General features: G+C 56.5%; 1 protein-coding gene across 1 annotated transcript in view; it reads right to left on the bottom strand.

The window, feature by feature from the left end:
* Window positions 1-9,240, bottom strand: part of OPLAH (5-oxoprolinase, ATP-hydrolysing) — a 12,967-nt gene extending 3,727 nt beyond the window's left edge. The window contains 19 exon segments of the mRNA XM_017883374.1: window positions 136-296; window positions 903-1,054; window positions 1,263-1,375; window positions 1,501-1,639; window positions 1,734-1,871; window positions 2,057-2,227; window positions 2,317-2,429; window positions 2,557-2,822; window positions 2,965-3,032; window positions 3,113-3,251; window positions 3,342-3,539; window positions 3,793-3,859; window positions 3,862-3,896; window positions 3,899-3,951; window positions 4,032-4,155; window positions 4,238-4,337; window positions 4,863-5,054; window positions 5,126-5,349; window positions 8,917-9,240. Coding sequence (XP_017738863.1) covers window positions 136-296; window positions 903-1,054; window positions 1,263-1,375; window positions 1,501-1,639; window positions 1,734-1,871; window positions 2,057-2,227; window positions 2,317-2,429; window positions 2,557-2,822; window positions 2,965-3,032; window positions 3,113-3,251; window positions 3,342-3,539; window positions 3,793-3,859; window positions 3,862-3,896; window positions 3,899-3,951; window positions 4,032-4,155; window positions 4,238-4,337; window positions 4,863-5,054; window positions 5,126-5,349; window positions 8,917-9,217 — 2,754 coding nt within the window. The 5' untranslated portion in view covers window positions 9,218-9,240.
* Window positions 9,241-22,220: the final 12,980 nt, after the last annotated feature.

Here is a 22,220-nt window from a genome sequence, read left to right on the forward strand (position 1 = left end):
GTGAGGGGGTGGGGTGGAGGGTGAGGGAGGGGATAGAAGGGCGAGGCGAGGGAGGGGGATAGAAGGGCGAGGCAAGGGAGGTGTGGGAGGGCGAGGTGAGGGAGGGGTAGGAGGGCGGGGGAGGGTCCACCGCACCTGGAACTGCACCGTCTCTTGCATGGCACCCAGGTGCACAGGGATGTGGGGGGCATTGGACACCAGCCCCCCATCGGGCCCAAAGAGAGCACAGGAGAAGTCGAGGCGCTCCTTGATGTTGGTGGAGATGGCTGTGCGCTGCAGGATGCGGCCCATCTGCTCTGGGAGCACAAAGTGACCAGATGCCTGCTGGCCCCATCCACCTGCAGCATGGCCCCAGGAAAGGGAGGAACAGGACCCACCAGGGCTCAAACCCAGAACCCAGCAGCTTTTTCCTGGGGAAGACCAAGGTGACCGTGTGCCCACTTGGCCACGTGTCTTAGCCTATGCAAAGGACACCACCTTCCTCCCCAGTCCCGCCTGGAGCCCCCAGCAAGAACCCAGTGCCACTCCTCGACCCTCCCACCCTGCCTGGCACAGCAAGAACCTGGTTCCTAAGCTCTTGACCCCTGGGCTCCCAGCAAGCCGCTGGCCTGACCCTGCACAGAGGGGTTCCCTGTGCTGCCCTCAGTATTCCATCCTTAGCTAGGAGTTCACTCCCCGGATCACATGGTTACAGGTAACAGGGGGAAAGTGTCCTCCTTGCCCAAGGCTTGTTCTCATGGCCAGCTGCACCATGCCAGTGCTGCAGCCACACTGGCCGCCCCGTCACCAGGGGGTCCTGCTTCTGCCTCTCCCTTTGGGCACAGCCCTGCCAGCCACCCCATGACACAGCCAGCGCCTTATCCCACAGGGAGCCAGGGAGCAGGGAACCTGGCAGCACTTACCAGCAATGCTCATGAAGCGGTGTGAGAAGATGGACAGCTGGATAGGGTCCAGTTGGGTGCCCACTGTGCCAGGGACTTCGGCCCCCACAGAGATGCGGATGTCCCCTGTCTCGGTCACCTCTGCCTGGCAACCTGGCTCCACCAGGATGGTGCTGGGGAGCAGAGGGCACAGAGGGGCTGCATGGAGCCAGGCGACACCCCTCCAACCAGAGATGCCACAGCCCCAGGCCAGGGGACACCCCAATGATGGTAGGATACAGAGTCCTGCAGGCCCCTGCAGCCTTGGGCCAGAGAACCCTGCACCAGGGGCCCCACGGTTGACCCCTCCATATCCTCCACCCTGGATGGACCTCAGCCCACCTGTTACTGTCGATGATGAGGCAGGGCCCATGGAGCTTGTGCCCATAGCCCAGCTCTCCCAGCAGGTACACAGGGGTCTCCTGGTAGCCCCCCTCAAAGTAGCACTGGGTCATCTGCAGAGGGTGTGGGTGAGTGCAGCACCCAGGCCCAGCACCCTCCCCGATGCCTCTCACAGGGCTTGGTCCCCATCCCAGTGCCCCATGGGTGCTGTCAGGCTGGTACGGGCAGGACCACCAACCTTGTCCACCCGGGGAGGCCCGGTCGGGGCTTTGGGGGCATCCTCGAGGCGAAGACCACTGCGGCCAGTGCCCCTCACTCGCACATCGTCCACGACCACTGGCCGCTCAGGGATGACAAAGCCAAACTCCCTCATGTACCTGCACTCCCCATGGGGCCCAAGGAGTGGTCAGCGTGAGGTGGCCAGAGAGGAAGGCCCTTTGCCAGGGATCCGGAGTCGGCAAACTCACGTACCGCCCCACAAAGGCTGCCCCGAAGTCCCCCGCACGGGGCGAGCAGGCTGTGGCTGGGTGCTGGTGCGCAGACACCATCAGAGCACAGTCCGTGCCCTGGTAGCGCAGGTGCAGGAAGCTCTCAGTGCTGATCTGGGACCTGCAGCAGGTGGTTGGGGACACTCACACCAAACCCCCTGCCCTGCCCCCCACCCCACCCAGCGCCCGGCAAGGACACCTGTTCTGCTTCTTGTGCACCCCGGGACCACCTGGGAAGTCATCAGGCAGAAAACCCACCAAGGGGGACAACGTAAGCCCTCTGTCCAGGGTACCCTGGGAAACCACCTGGGGAAGCCCTGGGCCTGCAGGGCGTCCACACACTGCTCCTCCAGGCGGCTCAGCCTCTGGTCCAGCTGCATGAAGGTCTCAGGCGCGTAGAGCAGGGAGCAGGGCTCCTGTGCCTCGTGCACCACGTCAGCCAGGGCCAGCCCCAGGGCCGACAGCAGCCCACTGTGCCTGCAGGGATGGGCAGCATGGCAATAGGGAGTCACCTCCCAAGCCAGTGCAGATCACACGCACCTCCGTGCACCCACACCTAGGCCCACCTGTGGATGTGCACGGTGTCCATGCCCAGGGCCCGGGCAATGGCACATGCATGCTGCCCACCAGCTCCCCCAAAGCAGGCCAGCACATGGGCTGAGGGGTCATGGCCTCTTGCCTAGGGAGACAGAAGGGGTCAGTGGGCTCTCCTACCCTACCCCATCCAGCTCCCCGACTGAGCGGGAGGCGTGGGGCAGGGAGCAGGGCTGGGGGCAGGACAGGTGGGAGAGCAGAGGTGGACGTACCTGCGTGAGTGCACGGATGGGCCGGCACATGGCCTCATTGGCCACGCGCACAAACCCCATGGCTACCTCCTCCAGGCTCAGCGGGGAGGCCGGGCAAGGCCCGTTGGTCAGGAAGCTGTTGACCTCAGTGGCCACAGCCTCCAGGGCTTTGCGGGAGGCCTCGGGGGAAAGTGGTTGGTCCTCTCCCGGCCCAAAAATGCAAGGGAAGGAGGCAGGCAGCAGGCGACCCAGGACCAGATTAGCATCCGTCACTGTCAAAGGGCCCCCTGGGAGGTGGACAGGATGTGGGGCTTGGGGGCTGGAGGCAGTGGAGCAGGAGCAGGCAGCAGGGATAGGGCTGATGGGAGGGGCTGGGCCTGGGGCAGCAAGCGGAGGGCAAAGCCAAGCCAGGCAGATCCTGACTCTTACCTTTGCGGTAGCAGGCGGGTCCTGGGTGGGCTCCTGCTGACTCGGGCCCAACCACAAAGAGGCCAGACCTAGGGGAAGGAAGGGCTGGGGTTGGACGTGAGGAGGCAGACAGGACTGGAGTCCTGGCCTGGGAAGCAGGAGAGCTGACCTGAAGAAGAGGCGGGAACCCCCTCCCGCCGCCACGGTGTTGATGTCCAGCTGTGGGGCCTGAAGGGTGACACCAGCTGTGGTGGCCTCGAAGACATGCTCGAATTCCCCAGCGTAGCGGCTCACATCCGTGGACGTGCCTGGCAGGGGTGGGATGCTGGTGGGTCTCTTAAAGACCCAGGGGCCCAGCAGCAGGGCCTCCCCGAGACCCCAGCCCTCAGCCCTCATACCTCCCATGTCAAAGCCGATGACAGGCTGGCCACCCTCCTGCTGGTATGTGGTAGCTGAATAGCCCACCACGCCGCCAGCCGGGCCCGAGAGCACAGCACGGGAGCCGCTGAAGGCATCCATGGGCGCCAGGCCACCATCAGAGCGCATGAACAACACCTGCACGTCCTGTGAGCGGGCAGCAGGTGCGCCACAAGGGGCTGTGAGCGGGCAGCAGGTGGGCCACCAGGTGAGCGGGCAGCAGGTGCGCCACGAGGGGCTGTGAGCGGGCAGCAGGTGGGCCACAAGGGGCTGTGAGCGGGCAGCAGGTGCGCCCCGAGGGGCTGTGAGCGGGCAGCAGGTGGGCCATGAGGGTGGGCAGGCCGAGGCCAGGCCCAGGAGTAGGGTGGTGGAGGGGGCCTCATGGCCTCACCCTTGAGTTGGCCCTGGAAGGCCACGGCGGAAGCCCTGCACGGGTTAGCGTGGATGGCGGGCGTGGAGTAGCGTCGGCACAGGCTGTGTGCCCCCGGAGGACGAATCGCGCACCAATGGCATGGCCTCCGAAGACGTGGACACGTCGTGAAGCCCAGCTCCCGGGCCAGCGCACCCACCTGCTGCTCGTGCTGGGCCCACCTATGACAAAAACCCAGTGGCACCTCGTCTCCCACCAGGCCCAGCACCTGCTCCCGCGGCCCACAACCCACCTCACTCACGTGTACGAATGCATGAGCACCACGGCCAGGCTGCGGGTGCCTCGAGACAGCAGCCCCTCCAGCTTTCCACGCAGGGTCCCCAGGTCCACAGGCTGCTGCACTTCCAGCAGGTCTCCCGTGCGGCCTGCCAGAAAAGCCAGGAGGCCCCGTCACAGGCCAGCAGGACCCTCCGGCCCCAGATCCCACACCAGCAACAGCACACACACCCTTGACAGGCGTCCCGGTGCCTGCCTCTCCACGGTGCAGCACCACGCGTTCATCCACCTCCAGCACCTCTTCATACAGCACCTCGGGCATGGGCACAGCCTGGGGGCAGGCAGAGGCTCAGAAAAGGCCCAGGCCCAAGGGTGCATGCCAGGGTCCTGTGTGGGTGTGTGGTACAGGTGAGTGGTTATGTCCCAACAGGCAGGTTGGCAGGCTCAGGAGAGTCATACCTGGCAGCCCCAGCACGGCTCACCCAGGGGGCAGCTCTCCGCCCCTAGGCAGCTGAGTGCAGCCAACTGTTCCACCCCCATGGAGGCAGCTTCTTCCGGAAATGCAGCAGTAGGTGCAGAGGTTCCACCCCTCCCCTGCCTGAACAGGGCTAGCTTGGGTGGCCCCATGCCAGCGTCCAGGGCGGGCATGGCGGCAGGCAGGAACAGGGCATCCTGTGCCCACTCCAAGGGCTAGGGGAACTTGGGGTCCCACTGAGAATTCCTGGAGCTTCCTCTTTCTTTGTCAGCTGGTGCCCGTGAGCCATCACTAATCCAACAACTGCTCTCCCCACAGGGTCAAGGCATCCCTGAGGGGTGTATGCCACACAACCTGGTCCCCAGCCAGCAAGGAGCTCACCAGGTCAAAGAGGTCCCCGCGGGCTTGGGTGCCAATGTGCAGCAGGTCTCGGAAGCCACGCGTCACCAGCAGCGCCACCCGCTCCCCCTTCCGCTCCAGCAGTGCGTTGGTGGCCACTGTGGTGCCCATGCGGATGCTGGCGATATGACTGGAGTCCAGCGGCCGGTCCCGGGGCAGGAGCATACCGGCCTCCTGGGGACCACGTGGTCAGTGTGGTGTTTCTGGCCGTGGGGTCCCTGTCCACCCGCTCTGCCCTGGCCCACCTGCTCCAGGATGCGGCGGATCCCTTCGGTTGGCGCATCTGCGTAGTTGGCAGGGTCTTCTGAAAGCAGTTTTAAGACCCGCACGTGCCCCCCTGGGCACTGGGCAAAGACGTCTGTGAAGGTACCCCCACGGTCGATGGCAAAGTGGAAGCGGCCCTCGGGGCTGCCCATGGTGGTGGGGCTGGGATCCCACAGGAGCTCTTCAGCTGGTAGCCCTGGAAAAACTAGACAGAGGCGGGGTCAGTCCGGGCTCACCTGCGAGTGGGACTAGAGGTTCCCCAGCCCTGCCCTGCGCGTGCAGGGGGTTCCTGAGGGAGAGACCCACGGGCACGACTCTGGGCAGAGCCAGAGCAGCAGGCCCAGCTCCGAGGGCAGCCTGGGCCCCAGCGAGACCCTGGCTGGCGGTCAAGGGCCTGATGCCCCCATGCCCCGCATCGCGCTTCTCTGGGCCCTGGATTGGGCTGAAACCCAGGCAGTGGAGCAGGCACGGGAGGTGGGGGCGACGCTGGACCCTGGAGCCCTCGGAGGGGGGTCCCTCAGCACGAAAGAGGCACGGGAGTGCGGGAAGGAGGTTTGGGGCGAGCTGGCCGGGGGACCCCACTTCCCTCTTTGCTCGACCTTCGGCCCAAGCCAGGTGGGCCCGGGGACTGGACGGAGCCTGAGCACCGACAGGGCGGCCCGAGGCGGGGACGCGAGAGTAGCGGCCCGGGAGGCAGCGGGGAAGGGGCTGAGGAGGGGGGGCCGCCCTGCGCAGGTCCCACCTGGGCGCTCGGCTCCGGCTCGGTCGCTCGCGGTCGGCTCTGGCTGCGCTCCCAGCGGCCCTGCCCGCACCAGCCTCGCCTCGGGGAGGAGCCTGCGGGGCCCGCCCCCCGCGCCACTGGTCCCGGCACTCGCGGTTGCGTCAGGCCCGGTCCGCCCCCCGCGCCTCTGTCCTCGCCCTGCGCCTCCCCAGGCTGCCCGCGCCGGCTCAAGGGCACCTTGGCTCTGCGGCCCTCGGGGCTCCAGCGCCAGGCCTGGGCTTGCCGAGCGTAGGCGCCCCAGGATCCCACCTCCAGGTGTCACGGGCAAGGGGAGCTGGCAGCCCGGGCCACAGCAGGGCTTCCCACTGGCGGACGTCCTTCCCCGTGTGAGGGGGCATTGAAGGACAGACGGGAAAGGGAAGGAGGCCCTGCGGCTTTCTCTACCAGCCCCGCGGGCCTCTCCTGTGCGGTATCTCTGGCCCTCTTCACCGAGTCTCCCTCCCCTCCAGCTCTCCTTGTGTCAGAGGCGTGTGAACAAGAGCAACTCCATCTTGAATAGGAGCTGGATAAAATGAGGCCAAAACCTACTGGGCTGCATTCCCAGACGATTAATGCATTCTAAGTCACAGGATGAGATAGGAGGTCAGCACAAGATACAGGTCATAAAAAGCTGTATCTCCCAGCCTGGCCAACATGGTTGAAACCCCGTCTCTACTAAAAATACAAAAATTAGTCGGGCATGTGGCATGTGCCTGTAATCTCAGCTACTGGGAGGCTGAGGCAAGAGAATCGCTGGAACCTGGGAGGCAGAGGCTGCAGTGAGCGCAGATCGTTCAACTGCACTCCAGCCTGGGCAACAGAGCGAGGGGCGAGACTCCGTCTCAAAAACAAAAACCAACAACAACAACAAAAAACCTGTATCTGATAAAACAGGTTGCAGTAAAGAAGCTGGCCAAACCCATCAAAACCATCGTCCTACACTCCCCCCAGCGCCATGACAGTTTACAAGGGCCACAGCAACAGCAGGAAGTTACCCTAGATGGTCTAGAAAGGGGAGGCACTAATAATCCATCCCTCGTTTAGCATATCATCAAGAAATAACCATAAAAATGGGCAACTGGCCCAGGGCGGTGGCTCACACCTGTAATCCCAGCACTTTGGGAGGTTGAGGGGGTGGATCATGAGGTCAAGAGATGGAGACCATCCTGGCTAACATAGTGAAACCAGTCTCTACTAAAAATACAAAAATTAGCTGGGTGTGGTAGCACACGCCTGTAATCCCAGCTACTCAAGAGCCTGAGGCAGGAGAATCGCTTGAACCTGGGAGGTGGAGCTTGCAGTGCTCCACCGTACTCCAGCCTGGCAACAGAGTGAGACTCCGTCTCAAAGAAAAAGGGCGACCGGCAGCCCTCGGGGCTGCTGTCTGTGGAGTAGCCATGCTTTATTCCTCTACTTTCTTAATAAACGTGCTTTCACTTTAGGCACTCGCCCTGAATTCTTTCTTTCAAGAAATCCAAGAACCCTCTTTGGGGTCTGGATTGGGACCCCTTTCCTGTAACATTTGTGCCAAGGGCAGTGGACTCCAGCTCCCCAAAGACAGGGATGGGGCCCAGGATCAGGCACTCAGGACCCCCTCCCTGTGGATGGGCTGCTGCTCATGTCCAGATGACTGCCCTCCGAGTGGCGGGTGCCCGCTGTGATGTCGCCCCCAGACCCATGCCCACAGATCTCCTAGTGCCTTCCCCATCTTGAGGCCCAGCTGAGGCCCCAGATGATCATGCCACACCCACGTGCAGGAGCCCCACCCGCCTGCTCTGAGCAGTCCCTGGGAAGCAGCTCTGGTCAGCAACCCCACTTCAGCCCAGGACCCTCCCCACCAGCCATACAGCCTTGCCCCGGCCAGCCCATACTCCTATGGGAGTGCCCTGCCTGCTGGTTTCCACCTGTCCCCAGCACAGCCTCTCAGCCCAGGATCTATCAGGAGAGATTCCCATGCCCCCACCATCTGCCACCCTGTACGCACTCAGGCTGCCCGCCAGGCCTGTGCTGCAGACCCCAGACTCTCTCACTGCCCACCACCATCCCCAGCCACCCCCTCACCCCTCTGTTCACTCTAGGGGCCTGTGCTATCCACTCACAGCCGCACCCTCTAACGGCCTGTCCCCACGCTCCCCAGGGGCACCCCACTGCTGTGCACCTCCAGGTGTCCACCTCCCACCTCTGCCTGCATCCGGGGCTCTCCTGACCCCACTCCACTGCACATCTCAGGGGCAGACCAACGAAGGCCAACTCCCACCCACCCCAGGCTCAGGCCTCCCCTGGCTGCCCCACCTGCCTCCCCCCACCCCCACCTCCACCTGCCTCCTGGCCCACTGGGCCTTTATCTCTGTCCCTCGATGTTGGTGGGTCCCAGCTTCCCCTTGGCAATGCCACGCAGCCCCTCCACAGCGACCAGAGGCAGCTCCAGGCCTGCAGGATGGCCTGGCCCCTACTCTCTAGTGGCACCTCTGACTGCATGGCCAGACACTTCCCAAAACCAGGCCCCAGGCCACCTACCAGTGGCCCACTCCAGCAGCAGCTCCTGCACCCAGCAAACTTCCCCAGCCTCATTCTCATCCACACACCCAATCTGCCAGAAGTCCTGTTATGTCCACCTTCAGAACACAGAGCCGCTACTTCTCACACCTCCACCCAGGGCCAGACTTCCATCATTTTCCCCCAGGGCTGTGGCTGCCCCCACCACCAAAGAACAGAGGGCTGGGAGAACAGAGTCTGCCACTGCAGCGGCTCTGACAGCTTCAGGCACAGCCAACTTGCACCCACCTCAGGGCCTGGCACAGGCTGTTCCCCGGGCCTGGAAAGCCACGCCCTAGCCTTGCAGCTCCCTTGCCCGCTCAGGCTCTGCTCAGAGGTCACTTTCCCAGGCCTGGCACCTTCTCCCTGCTGCACGTCCTGAAAGAGCCCCAGGGCCTTGGCTTTGCTCCAGATGCCCCGCAGCACCCAGCAGGTTTGCCCAACTCCACAGAGTCTTGGGGCCCCGGTACAGCTCACCTCTCTCAGCATTCTTGAATTTGATTGTTCTCCACCTGAGCGGCCGGGGACTGGCAGCCACCTCAGCCAGGAACCTGGAGCTGCAGAAGCCCAGGCTGCTGCTGCGGTTCCTGAGCACCAGCTTCAGCTCCTGGTTCTCCTGGATGAGCTGCACCAGCCGCCGCAGTTCTTCGTTCTCCTGTGCCAGCCGCTGGATCTCCTGCCGCAGGCCCTCATAGCTGCTGAGGAGGGACATGCCTGGCAGCCAGGGGCGGCAGCTGGCGGGGGCAGCGGGCCAGCCAAGGACAATAGACCCTGCCATTGTGAGGTCAGCGGCTGCCCCTGCCCCCAGGCTTCAGCCACATTCCAGGCCTTCAGGGTCAGGACCCAGCAGTTCCGATCACCCCCCGTGGCAGGGTTGGCCTGACCTCTGACCTCCGGTCCCCTATGGGCCAAATGACCAGTGGGTGCCCAGAACTGTCCCAAGTCTCTGGCTCCCTCCAGGAATCCTCCTCCTAGAAGATGGAAGCTTCTTTGGCCCAGCCAAGCCCAAGTGTGTTGTGGGGGAAGGGATATGGGATTCAAGCCTCTGCACCCACCCATCTGACTGCCCACTGGCCACCAGTCACAGCCTCCAGGCCTGGCCATGCCAGGACATGGGTCAAGGCAACTGGGTGTGGTATCTGGGCAGTCACGGTTGGCACAGCATCTGAAGGGATCAAGAAAGGTGGGTGTGTGGCTGCCCTGCAGGATGGGGCCCAGCAACAGCAGGAGCTGGACAGCAGCAACCAGGGCAGGTCAGGGCTATGGGGGCAGAGCCAGCCAAGAGCACACTAGGAGAGCATGGGAGGGGGTGAAGGCAAAGGGATGCACCAGGCAGTGCTGGAGCGGCCACAAGGGAGGCTGGGCCTGTTTCTGGGGGGAAAGGGCCCTGGTATTGTCACATGGAGGTCACGGCAAGCAGGCAGATGCCCTGGAGGAGGCACCACATCTGGGCCATAACCTCAAGGAAGGGGATGGGGCAGGTAGCCCACCAGAGGCTGAGGACCAGGACCTAAAGACAGATCTCCCCAGGAACAGGGGAGCCACCCTCAATAGTGACAGTAGGCTTGCATTTTAGATCATATGAAGGACTTTCTTCTTCTATCCAATCTGTCTTTAAAGGGACACTTCTGCACAGTTACTTTGGTTTTCTGGCTTTTTCTTACGTTATGATTATTACGTAGTTTACATCATTTTTCTTTTTTGCTTGTTTGATGGGTCTAGTTTCCACTTGCTGATTTGTAGACTCTCCTGGGATTCTCATGCTCCCTTCCCTGGCTACTTGAGTGAAGCCATCGCAGGGCCCCTCACCTTTGTGAGTGGGGGCAGCATCCCTGAGACTACTGCTCCAGGAGACTGGGGGCAACTGTACTGAATCCCAACTGACAATTTAAGTAATTATTGGCCAGGCGTGTTGGCTCACCCTGTAATCCCAGCACTTAGGGAAGCTGAGGCGGGCAGATCACCTGAGGTCAGGAGTTCGAGACCAACCTGGCCAACATGGTGAAACCCCGTCTCTACTAAAAAAACACAAAAATTAGCCAGGTGTGATGGCAGGCACCTGTAATCCCAGCTACTTGGGAGGCTGAGGCAGGAGAATCGCTTGAACCCGGGAGGCAGAGGTTGCAGTAAGCTGAGATCACGCCACTGCACTCCAGCCTGTGCAACAGAATGAGACTCTGTCTGAAATAAAATAAAATAAAATAATTCCTATAATTAGGGAAAAAATGGAGTAGAGTATTTTCTTTTCTATTTTGTTTACTTTTTTTTTTTTTTGAGATAGGGTCTCACTCTGTCACTCAGGCTGGAGTGCAGTGGTGCAACCATAGCTCATTGAAGCCTTGACCTCCCAGGGTCAAGTCATCCTCCCACCTCAGCCTCCTAAGTAGCTGGAACCACAGACGCATGCACCACCATGCCTGGCTAGGTTTTTTTGTTTGTTTGTTTGGTAGAAACAGGGTCTCACTATGTTTTTTTGTTTGTTTGTTTGTTTTGACACGGACTCTTGCTCTGTCCCCTAGACTGGAGTGCAGTGGCGCCATCTAGGCTCACGCAAGCTCCGCCTCCCGGGTTCACGCCATTCTCCTGCCTCAGCCTCCCGAGTAGCTGGGACTACAGGCGCCCGCCACCTCGCCCGGCTAGTTTTTTGTATTTTTTAGTAGAGATGGGGTTTCACCGTGTTAGCCAGGATGGTCTCAATCTCCTGACCTCGTGATCCCTCCACCTCGGCCTCCCAAAGTGCTGAGATTACAGGCGTGAGCCACCACGCCCAGCCCAGGGTCTCACTATGTTGCCCAGACTGGCCTTAAACTCCTGGCCTCAAGTTATCCTCCTGCCTTGTTCTCCCAAAGCGCTGGAATTACAGGTATGAGTCACCACACCTGGCCAAAGTAGAGTTTTTCTTTTTTTTTTTTTTGAGACAGAGTCTCACTCTGTCACCCAGGCTGGAGTGCAGTGGCGCCATCTCGGCTCACCGCAACCTCCAACTCCCGGGTTCGAGCAATTCTCCTGCCTCAGCCTCCCGAGTAGCTAGGACTACAGGTGTGTACCACCACACCTGGCTAATATTTTTGTATTTTTGGTAGAGACAAGGTTTCACCCTTTCGGCCAGCCTGTTTTCAAACTCATGACCTCAGGTGATCCACCCACCTCGGCCTCCCAAAGTGCTGGGATTACAAGTGTGAGCCACCAAGCCCAGCCCCGAGTAGAGTATTTCTGATCGTTGGAGAGATTCTACCCCAAAAGAATGAAAGGCTTGGCTGGGTGCGGTGGCTCATGCCTGTAATCCCAGCACTTTGAAAAGCTGAGGCGGGTGGATCACCTGTGGTTGGGAGTTTGAGACCAGCCTGACCAACAAGGAGAAACCCTATCTCTATTAAAAATACAAAATCAGCTGGGTGTGGTGGTGCGCGCCTGTAATCCCAGCTACTCGGAAGGCTGAGGCAGAAGAATCGCTTGAACCTGGGAAGCGGAGGCTGCGGTGAGCCGAGATCGCATCACTGCACTACAGCCTCAGCAACAAGAGTGAGATTCTGTCTCAAAAAAAAAAAAAAAAAAAAAAAGAATGAGAGGCTCAGAGTGCCAACTTTCAACTCACACACTCTGAAAGCCAGAGGGTAGAGCGTGATAGGCAGAATTATCAGAAGGCTTTCAGGATTTCCTGCTGTACGTGCCCTGCATCATCCCCAGGACTGTGAATAAGATGGACTTTACTCCCACGATTAGGTTATGTTGCTTGACACTGCTGGGGGATAAAGGAGATGGTCTTGGGTGAGCCTAACCGAATCACGTGATCGTTTCAAAGGACAGGCCTCTTTCCAGTGGAAAAAACTCAAAGCATGAAAGAGAGTCCACCCAGGGAAGAGTCTCCACTGCTGGAGGAATCTCATGGCAAGGAATGTGGGCAGGTTCCGGAAGCTGACATATCATGGTAAAAATACTGGAAAGCAAAGACAAAGATAAAGTTTTGAAAGTAACAAGATAAAAAAATGATTCATCACATATAAGAGAACCCCAAATAAGATTAACACCTGACTCCTCAGAAGAAGCAGCAGAGACCAGAAGACAATAGGATGGCATACTCAAAGTCAGAAAAACACTGTCGAACAAGAATCCTGTATTTAGGAAAACCACTTTTGAAAATGAAGGTGAAATAAAGACAGTTCCAGATGAACAAAGATAGAAAATGTGTTGGCTGGGTGCAGTGGCGCACACCGTAATCCCAGCACTTTGGGAGGCTGAGGTGGATGGATCACCTGAGGTCAGGAGTTCGAGACTAGCCTGACTAACGTGGTGAAACCCCATCTCTACTAAATACATAAATTAGCCGGGCGTGGTGGCAGATGCTTGTGATCCCAGCTACTTGGGAGGCTGAGGCAGGAGAATCGCTTGAACCTGGGCGGCGGAGGTTCAACCTGCTGAAACAATCTGCCAGCCTGCATTCCTTCCTGATAGAGACCACTGGCCACGGAGTGGCTCTGTGGCTATGAAGGAAGCACAGGGAGGGGTTTCGGTGTCCTCTGCTGCACCATTTGACACTGCAAACCTGAAAACCCCACCCTCAGATCATGATAATGCCACCATTTTTTGAACATGAGTCCCATGGGGAGGTGTGAAGCTCAATTGTGCGTTTGTGTGCTCCCCTTTCATAAATATTCATGACTCCTCTTACAGCTCATTGAATATGTATATTTGGCCACTCCCTTCAGCATAAATTCCTGTTCCCCTTGCCCCTCCCATGAAGTGTCTGTTTTCTTGTTTTCTTTTTTTTTTTTTTTGAGACGGAGTCTCGCTCTGTGGCCCAGGCTGGAGTGCAGTGGCCGGATCTCAGCTCACTGCAAGCTCCACCTCCCGGGTTTACGCCATTCTCCTGCCTCAGCCTCCCGAGTAGCTGGGACTACAGGCGCCCGCCACCTCGCCCGGCTAGTTTTTTGTATTTTAGTAGAGACGGGGTTTCACCGTGTTTGCCAGGATGGTCTCGATCTCCTGACCTCGTGATCCGCCCGTCTCGGCCTCCCAAAGTGCTGGGATTACAGGCTTGAGCCACCGCGCCGGGCCCTGTTTTCGACTTCTCACTGGAGGCTACACTTCCCTGCTGGTCAGAATGGCCGCCCTGCAGGCTGCAACCCTTTATGAGAAATAAAGCTCTCCTTTCCAAATGTATGAACCTCGCCATTCTTCAGTTGACACCACCACCATGCTGCCACTTTAGACCAACACGCTGCCCTGGCAAGTCCCTGGCAAGTGCCCTGGCAAGAACACAGAGGCAAGTCCAGTTCTCATGCTCTGGAATCTGACTGGCCTGTGCAGGAAGAGGTGGGGAAGAGACACTCTGTGTGCTCCAGGCCTCCATCTGGGACCCCACACAGGGCAGGACGCCCAGCCGGCTGTGCAGCCCTCTCGCCTTGGAAACTGACCAAGGGACATACAGCAAAGCAAGAAGCATTTATTCAAGAAGATCTACTAAGCCTTGGTCAGAACAGGCGGAATCTGTGGGGCTTGAGCTCAGCCTGCTCCCTGCTGGTCCCTGGCTCTCTGTCATAAAAGCTCTACTCCAGGAGGTGCAGCTGAGAACAAGGGTTCCTTCCTCCTGGCTCCTGGCTGCAAGGCAGAGGCACCACACAGGGAGGGACACGCAGAGAAGACGAGGCCTCCTGTCCCCCAACACCTGCCGCAGCACAGGGGTCTCACTCTGGGAGAAGCTGAGGCCACCACACCCAACAGCAGGTCCACAGATGCTGCCCCAGTGAGAGGCGGTGGCAGGGCTGGTAGCTGCATGGGGCCGCCTTCCTTAGGAAGCACAGTGTGGGAAAATCATGCCTAAGGTGCATGGCAGGCTGTGGGAAGCTCAGTGGAAAGCAGTTAGGAAAAAGCTGACAGCTGTGTGAAACTGATAGCAGCAAATGAAATGGCAGGCCTGCCTGGAGTGTAGCTGAAAACCAGGGACAGAGACGACAAAGAAAGGACCCTGCAGATACTGCATTCACCCCTGGGTGTCCAGAAGCCTCTGCACCTGGGTGCCAGGCTGCACCCAGGCTGAGTGGTTGGGCGTGCTGGCTGTCTATTGCTGCCCTCACAAATCACCACAAACTTGAAGATTTAAAACAACAGAAACTTACTAGCTTACAGTCCTGGAGACCGAAAGTCCAAGATGAGTCTTATAGGGCGAAAATCAAGGCTTTTACAAGAATGGTTCCTTCTAGAGGTTCCAGAGGAAAGCATGTGCCTTGCCTCTTCCAGCTCCAGGTGTGAGCCGGCACTCCTTGGCTTGCACCCGCATCACTCTGATCTCTACCCAGGCGATCCCACAGCCTTCTCTTCTCCTGTAGTCAAATCTCCCTCCATTTCCCTCCTATAGGATGCTTGAAATGACATTCAGGGCCCACCTGGGTCACCCAGGATCACCTCCCCATCTCAGGCTCCTTCACTTCATCACATCTGCAAAGTCTTTTGTGCCAAATGAGGTACATTCATAGGCTTCAGTGATTTGGGCCTGAGTGTCTTCGGGGTCGTTAGCCCATCACACTTGCTGAATGCAGAGCAGACTGGAAAACTTTCCAACCACATACACATCCATCAGCAAAGGACGGAGCTGCTTCATCCCACCGAACCCCAGGCTGGAGTCACTCCAAACGTGGCAGCATGGGAGTTCCCCGAAGGGAGTGCCCCGAACTGTCACAAGATGGAGCCCACCGGGATTCCAAAGGAAGAAGCACTAAACACCAGGGTAACTAGTCCAGAACATTAATGAGGGGAACTCAGGGACAGAGAGCTGCAGCAGTCCTTGAAACAGACAGCGAGAGAAAAGGGGTGTTCTGCCCAGGTGTACCCGCAGCAAGGGGGCCGGGGTACGGAGTTGACATGTGGGTTTAAAGCATTTGGCTCAGGGCCAGGCCAGTTTCTTTCTTGTAAACCCAGATACCTTTATTGGTGCCTGGGAATGTTCAAGGTCCCAGTGTGGGTTCAAACCTGCTGGAAAAAACCTGTGGCTGATGAGTCACAAAATGGTCAAGGCCCTCTGATTTTTGGTCAGGACACAGAAAGAAATTGGGAGAAGGTTGGGCGCAGTGACTCACGCCTGTAATCTTAGCACTTTGGGAGGCTGAGGTGGGTGGATCACTTGAGGTCAGGAGTTCAAGACCAGCCTAGTCAACATGGAGAAACCCTGTCTCTACTAAAAATGAAAAATTTAGCCAGGTATGGTGGCGGGTGCCTGTAATCCCAGCTACTTGGGAGGCTGAGGCAGGAGAATCGCTTGAACCCAGGAGGTAGAGGTTGTAGTGAGCCAAGAGCATACTACTGTACTCCAGCCTGGGCAACAGAGTGAGACTCCATCTCAAAAAAAAAAAAAAAAAATTGGGGCTGGGTGTGTGGCTCATGCCTGTAATCTCAGCACTTTGGGAGGCCGAGGCGGGTGGATCACCTGAGGTCATGAGTTCAAGATTAGCCTGACCAAAATGGTGAAACCACATCTCTATTAAAGTTACAAAAAATGGGCTGGGCACGGTGGCTCAAGCCTGTAATCCCAGCACATTGGGAGGCCGAGACAGGCGGATCACAAGGTCAGGAGATCGAGACCATCCTGGCTGACATGGTGAAACCCCGTCTCTACTAAAAAAAAAAAAAATACAAAAAACTAGCTGGGTGTGGTGGCAGACACCTGTAGTCCCAGCTACTTGGGAGACTGAGGCAGGAGAATGGCGTAAACCCAGGAGGCGGAGCTTGCAGTGAGCTGAGATCCAGCCACTGCACTTCAGCCTGGGTGATAGAGCGAGACTCTGTCTCAAAAAAAAAAAAAAAAAAAAAACACACAAAATTAGCCAGGCATGGTGGCGCGTGCCTGCAATCTCAGCTACTCGGGAGGCTGAGGCAGGAGAATCCCTTGAACCTGGGAGGCAGAAGGTGCAGCGAGCCAAGGTCGCACCATTGCACTCCAGCCTGGGCAACAGCAGCAAAATTCCGTCTCGAAAAAAAAAATTTTTTTCAGAGAAATTGAGGGACCTACAGGAGCCTCGTTGGCTTGGGGAGGTTAAACACAACCTTTGACCAATTGGTGGTGAGCACTAAACTAGGCTGACCCAGGCGTGATTTCTAGGAAGCCAGAAGTTCTTAAAAATAAGGAGGAGTGGGGAGCTGAGCAGAAATATTAGAAGCTACACACTGTGGAGGAAACAGACACATGGAATTGGCCCAGGCAAGCCACTAAACAACATGAAAAAACAGGAGCAAAATCACAAGGGCCATTGGCCAATCGTAACCCAGAGTTGATGTGATATACGCTCTAAAGTATCCAGTTTTTTTTCTTTTCTTTTCTTTTCTTTTTTTTTTTTGAGAAGGAGTCTTGCTCTGTCTCCCAGGCTGGAGTGCAGTGGTGCGATCTCGGCTCACTGTGCAACCTCCGCCTCCTGGGTTCCAGTGCTGCTTCCGCCTCAGCCTCCCAAGTAGCTGGGATTACAGGCACGTGCCTGGGATTACAGGTGCGTGCCACCACACGTGGCTAATTTTTTGTATTTTCAGTAGAGACAGGATTTCACCATGTTAACCAGGCTGGTCTCGAACTCCTGACCTCCCGCCTCAGCCTCCTAAAGTGTTGGGATTACAGGCGTGAGCCACCTCACCCAGTCTAAAGTGTCCAATTTTCCACAAAAATGATGAGACAAAGAAAGAGGATAGTGGGACTCTTTATATTTTTTATTGATACATACATATTGTACATATTGGTCGGGTGCGGTGGCTCATGCCTGTGATCCCAGCACTTTAGGAGGCCAAGGCAGGAGGATCATTTGAGCCTAGGAGTTCAGGGCCAGCCTGGGCAACATAACGAGATCCCATCTCTGCAAAAAAACACAAAAAAAGTATCCGGGGGTGGTGGCATGCACCTGTAATCCCAGCTACCAGGGAGGCTGAGGTGGGAGGATTTCTTAAGCCCAGGAGGTCGAGGCTGCAGAGAGCCAAGATCGTGCCACTGCACTCCAGCCTGGGTGACAGAGTGAGATGTTGTCTCAAAAAAATTAAAAAATAAAATAAATTTGGGCCAGATGCGGTGGGTCACGCCTGTAATCTCAGCACTTTGGGAGGCCGAGGCGGGCTGGTCACCTGAGGTCAGGAGACCAGCTTGGCCTACATGGTGAAACCCCATCTCTACTAAAAATACAAATACAAAAATTAGCCAGGCGTGGTGGCGGGCACCTGTAATCCCAGCTACTTGGGAAGCTGAGGCAGGAGAATCGGTTGAACCCAGGAGGCGAAGGTTGCAGTGAGTTAAGATCGCGCCACGGCACTCCAGCGTGAGCAACAGAACGAGACTCGGTCTCAAAAAACAACAACAAAGACCTCAGGCCCCTCCCACCTGGAGGAGCAGCGATTTGTTCTTCCCAGAACCGACACCTACTCTGAACGCAACTTTGCCCTTCCTGCCTGTAGCTCCTCCACCTCTATCCCAAGCTTTCGGAATGTCTTACCTCCCACTGGACCATGCTAAATACTAACGACTGGCCCAGTACGGTGGCTCACGCCTGTAATCCTACCACTTTGGGAGGCCAAGGCAGGCAGATCACTAGGTCGGAGTTTGAGGCCAGCCTGGTCCACATGGTGAAACCCCATCTCTACTAAAAATACAAAAATTAGCCAGGCACGGGTGGCATGCGCCTGTAATCCCAGCTACTCAGGAGGTTGAGACATAAGAATCGCTTGAACACAGGAGGCGGAGGTTGCAGTGATCCCAGATCGCGCCACTGCACTCTAGCCTAGGCGACAGAGTGAGACTGTATCTCAAAAAAAAAAAAAATTCCTAACAACCCACCTTAGCGCCTACCGTGTGGCAATGAGCTCACGTCCCTGGGACTCACTGGTCTCTCAAACCCTTCTCGGCCCAACTGAATAGTGGCACAGTCTGCTGAAGGCCCTGCCCCACTGCCAGCTGGATGTCAGCCCCTTCCAGGGCGGGGCACTTCTGCTGGGATGCGCCTGTGCTGCCCTAAGGAGTTGGAGCTCGAGAAACAGGTTCACCAGGAATCTCGGGAATCCGTTCCAGGATCCTCAGTCCCACAGCCCCTTCCCAGCTTGGGCTCCAGCAAACTATTTACAGAGTCATATATTTCATAAAATGTGCAAAAGTGAGATATTTTAACCACAACCAGCTAAAACTGTCTCTTCCCCCTGCAACCTGCCATCAGTTACCCCCTCCCCTGCTGCATAGAGCTGGAGGGGGCGTTGTGGGGTCCAGCTCCTGGGAGGTTGAGTTGAGGGTATGTTTTGGTTGGCCTTGGTGGGAACAGTCACTTCCTGATACAGTTATGCTATCGCTAGTCATTCTGGTGTAGAAATGGCTTCCAGAAACACCCATCTCCCTCGGCTGCATGTTAACACAACAAGCTGATGAAACTGGCCAAGTGTCAACTCAAAGAGGATCTAAGATTAATCACAAGCAAGAAAACCCAAACTCAAATTCATTTTTATTTAGGGGGAGGGTTCTGGGGTTTTTTGTTTGTTTTTTGAGACAGAGCCTCACTCTGTGGTACAGGCAGTAGTGCAGTGGAGCGATCATAGCTCACAGCAGCCTTGAACTCCCTCGGCTCAGGCCAACCTCCCATCTCAGTCTCTCAAGTAGGTGGAACTACAGGTTTGTGCCACCATGCCCAGCTAATTTTTAATTTTTTTTTTGTAGAGATAGTGTATCAGATGCTGCCCAGGCTGGTCTCGGACACTTGGCCTCAAGCGATCCTCCTGCCTCAGTTTCCCAGAGTGTTGGGATTACAGGCATGAGCTACCTCACCCAGCCAAGACCTGAACTGTATGGCTTACATGTGGAAAAAATTTGATGAGCGATTTCCTCAAACTTTTTTTTTTTTGAGACGGAGTCTCGCTCTGTCGCCCAGGCTGGAGTGCAGTGGCTGGATCTCAGCTCACTGCAAGCTCCGCTTCCCGGGCTCACGCCATTCTCCTGCCTCAGCCTCCCGAGTAGCTGGGACTACAGGCGCCTGCCACCTCGCCCGGCTAGTTTTTTGTAGTTTTTTTTTAGTAGAGACAGGGTTTCACCGTGTTAGCCAGGATGGTCTTGATCTCCTGACCTTGTGATCCGCCCGTCTCGGCCTCCCAAAGTGCTGGGATTACAGGCTTGAGCCACCGCACCCGGCCGATTTCCTCAAACTTAATGACAATTCTAAAAATGTACATATTACCCAAAGGAGCTTTTACCTGAAAGCAACTTAAGTAATAAAATTAAATTTTGATCAAACATGTGAGAGGAGAAACTAAATCATTTTCTTTCTTGGTTTTTGTTTGTTTTTTGTTTTGACAGCATCTCATTCTGTTGCCCAGGCTGGAGTGCAGTGGTAGGACCACAGCTTACTGCAGCCTTGACCTCCCTGGCTCAAGTGATCCTCCCACCTCAGCCTCCCAAGTAGCTGGGACCGCAGGTATGCACCACCATGTCCAGCTAATTTTTTGTATTTTTTGTAGAGATGGGGTTTTGCCATGTTGTCCAGGCTGATCTTGAACTCCTAGACTCAAGTGATCCACCTGCCTCTGCCTCCCAAAAGTGCTGGGATTACAGGCGCGAGTCACCGCATCTGCCATCTTCTTTGTACATATAGAAGGTTACGTTATAAAAAGTGTTGTCGTCCGGGCGTGGTGGCTCAAGCCTGTAATCCCAGCACTTTGGGAGGCCGAGGCGGGCAGATCACGAGGTCAGGAGATTGACACCACCCTGGCTAACACGGTGAAACCCCGTCTCTACTAAAAATGAAAAAAAAAAATTAGCCAGGCGTGGTGACGGGCACCTGTAGTCCCAGCTACTCGGGAGGCTGAGGCAGGAGAATGGCGTGAACCCAGGAGGCGGAGCTTGCACTGAGCCGAGATCGCACCACTGCACTCCAGCCTGGGGAACAGAGCCAGACTCCGTCTCAAAAAAAAAAAAAGTGTTGTCATCTTAAGAGAGCATCAGAGAATGCATCAAAGAAATGTAGGGGAAACCTGTAGGTTTTCTGCATTTTGTGATGTTTGTAGTATTTGTCAACTTTTAAAAATGTTTGTGTTGGGACTTCTTTTCTCACTATTCACTTAGTTTTGGATATATAATTTTGTCTTATGTTTCAAAAGAAGACTGCATAGACGAGTTAACGGCAGGCCTGAGAAGCTCTTCTTCACAGGCAAGCTTGAAGAGTTGGTGTCTGGGAATTTGGGTTTTGGGATGGTTCCCCCCATTCTCTGGTAAGCGTGTCTCACTGTGCCTAGACTGTTTGTACAAACATAGCTCATGCTGAACACCTGTGTTGCTTCTGGGGGTCTGGAATTTGCACACATGCTTGGCACAGACTGTGTATGTAACCTTCCCTCCATAAAACCCCAGGGTGCTAAGTGTCTAAGAAGCTTCCCTGGCAGACAGCATTTCACACACACCGCTCCAGCTTCTTCCTGTGGAGTCCACCAGGAGAGGACTTGGCCAGCTCACGCCTGATTTCCTGTGGAATTCATCCCATGCACCTTTTCTCTTTGCTGATTCAGACTTACCATCTTCCCTGTGTAATAATCTTAGCTGTGAGGACAAGTCTATAGTGAGTCCTTCTAGCAAACTGATTATTCCGGAGGGATCTTGGGGATACTTCTCATGGCCCCTGAATTTGTATAAGCTTTAGGCCTCCAAAATTTGAATTGACCCATGTGTGTACCCTGGAGTCCGAGGGTCAGACAACCAAAGCTGTGAGGTAGCAGTGGCCCCATAACCCTAAACCTGGAATGCTGCCTGGTTGGAGGCCTAGTTCCTGAAGGTGAATACTTCCACCAGGGAACACAGCCAAGGTTCCACTGATCTTGAAGTAGCAGCTATCACTGGCCCACTTTGGGCTCCTTAGGCTGAATACCAACATCATCCTCATTTTCCTGAGTTGCTATGGTCAATGCTACACAACTAGGGTGGGCAGTCCGCGGAGCTCCCTAGACGTCTAGTCTTCCTGCACGTGGCAAGCACTGTCAGTGGACAGTCGAAACAACGACCCAGTAATGGCCAGGTGCAGTGGCAGGAGGCCGAGGCAGGTGGATCACCTGAGGTCAGGAGTTCAAGACCAGCCTGGTCAACACGGTGAAACCCCATCTCTACTAAAACTACAAAAAAAAGTCAGCAGGGCATGGTGGCGCATGCCTGTAATCCCAGCTACTTGGGAGGCTGAAGTAGGAGAATCGCTTGAACCCAGGAGGTGGAGGTTGCGGTGAGCTGAGATCGTGCCTCTGCATTCCAACCTGGGTGACAGTGAGACTCTGTCTCTAAAACAAAAAAACCAAAAACCTTAGCCAGGCATATAGTGGCAGGTGCCTGTAATCCCAGCTTCCCAGCTACTTGGGAAGCTGAGACACAAGAATCACTTGGACCCAGGAGGTGGAGGGAGCAGTGCGCTGATATTGTGCCACAGCACTCCAGCCTGGTGACAGAGTGAGACTCCATCTCAAAAAAACAAAACAAACAAAACGACCCAGTAAGAACAGGGACAGGAAGAGCTCAGACTGCAAGGGGAGAAGGGCCTGGGCTGCTCCACAATACGCAGTGTCTGGCTGCAGAGCCAAGGGTGGGGAATCGGTGGTGGCCAGTGGCAGAGGATAGTGACCCATCATGGCCTCATACCAGCTGCAGCAGCAGGGCTGTGGCTTGCTCACTCATTCTCATGCCTCTCAGTCTTTCAGGAGAGCATAACCACCTTTGAGGGGATGCTGAACTTGGGCCCCTGCAGCAGACTGCATTTCCCCAGCCCACCTGATCTTCCTACAGTCTAATATTGACACTCCTCCCACTG

The sequence above is a fragment of the Rhinopithecus bieti genome, unplaced genomic scaffold (assembly GCF_001698545.2).
Source record: "Rhinopithecus bieti isolate Rb0 unplaced genomic scaffold, ASM169854v2 scaffold_13617, whole genome shotgun sequence".
In the NCBI taxonomy this organism is placed as follows: Eukaryota; Metazoa; Chordata; class Mammalia; order Primates; family Cercopithecidae; genus Rhinopithecus; species Rhinopithecus bieti.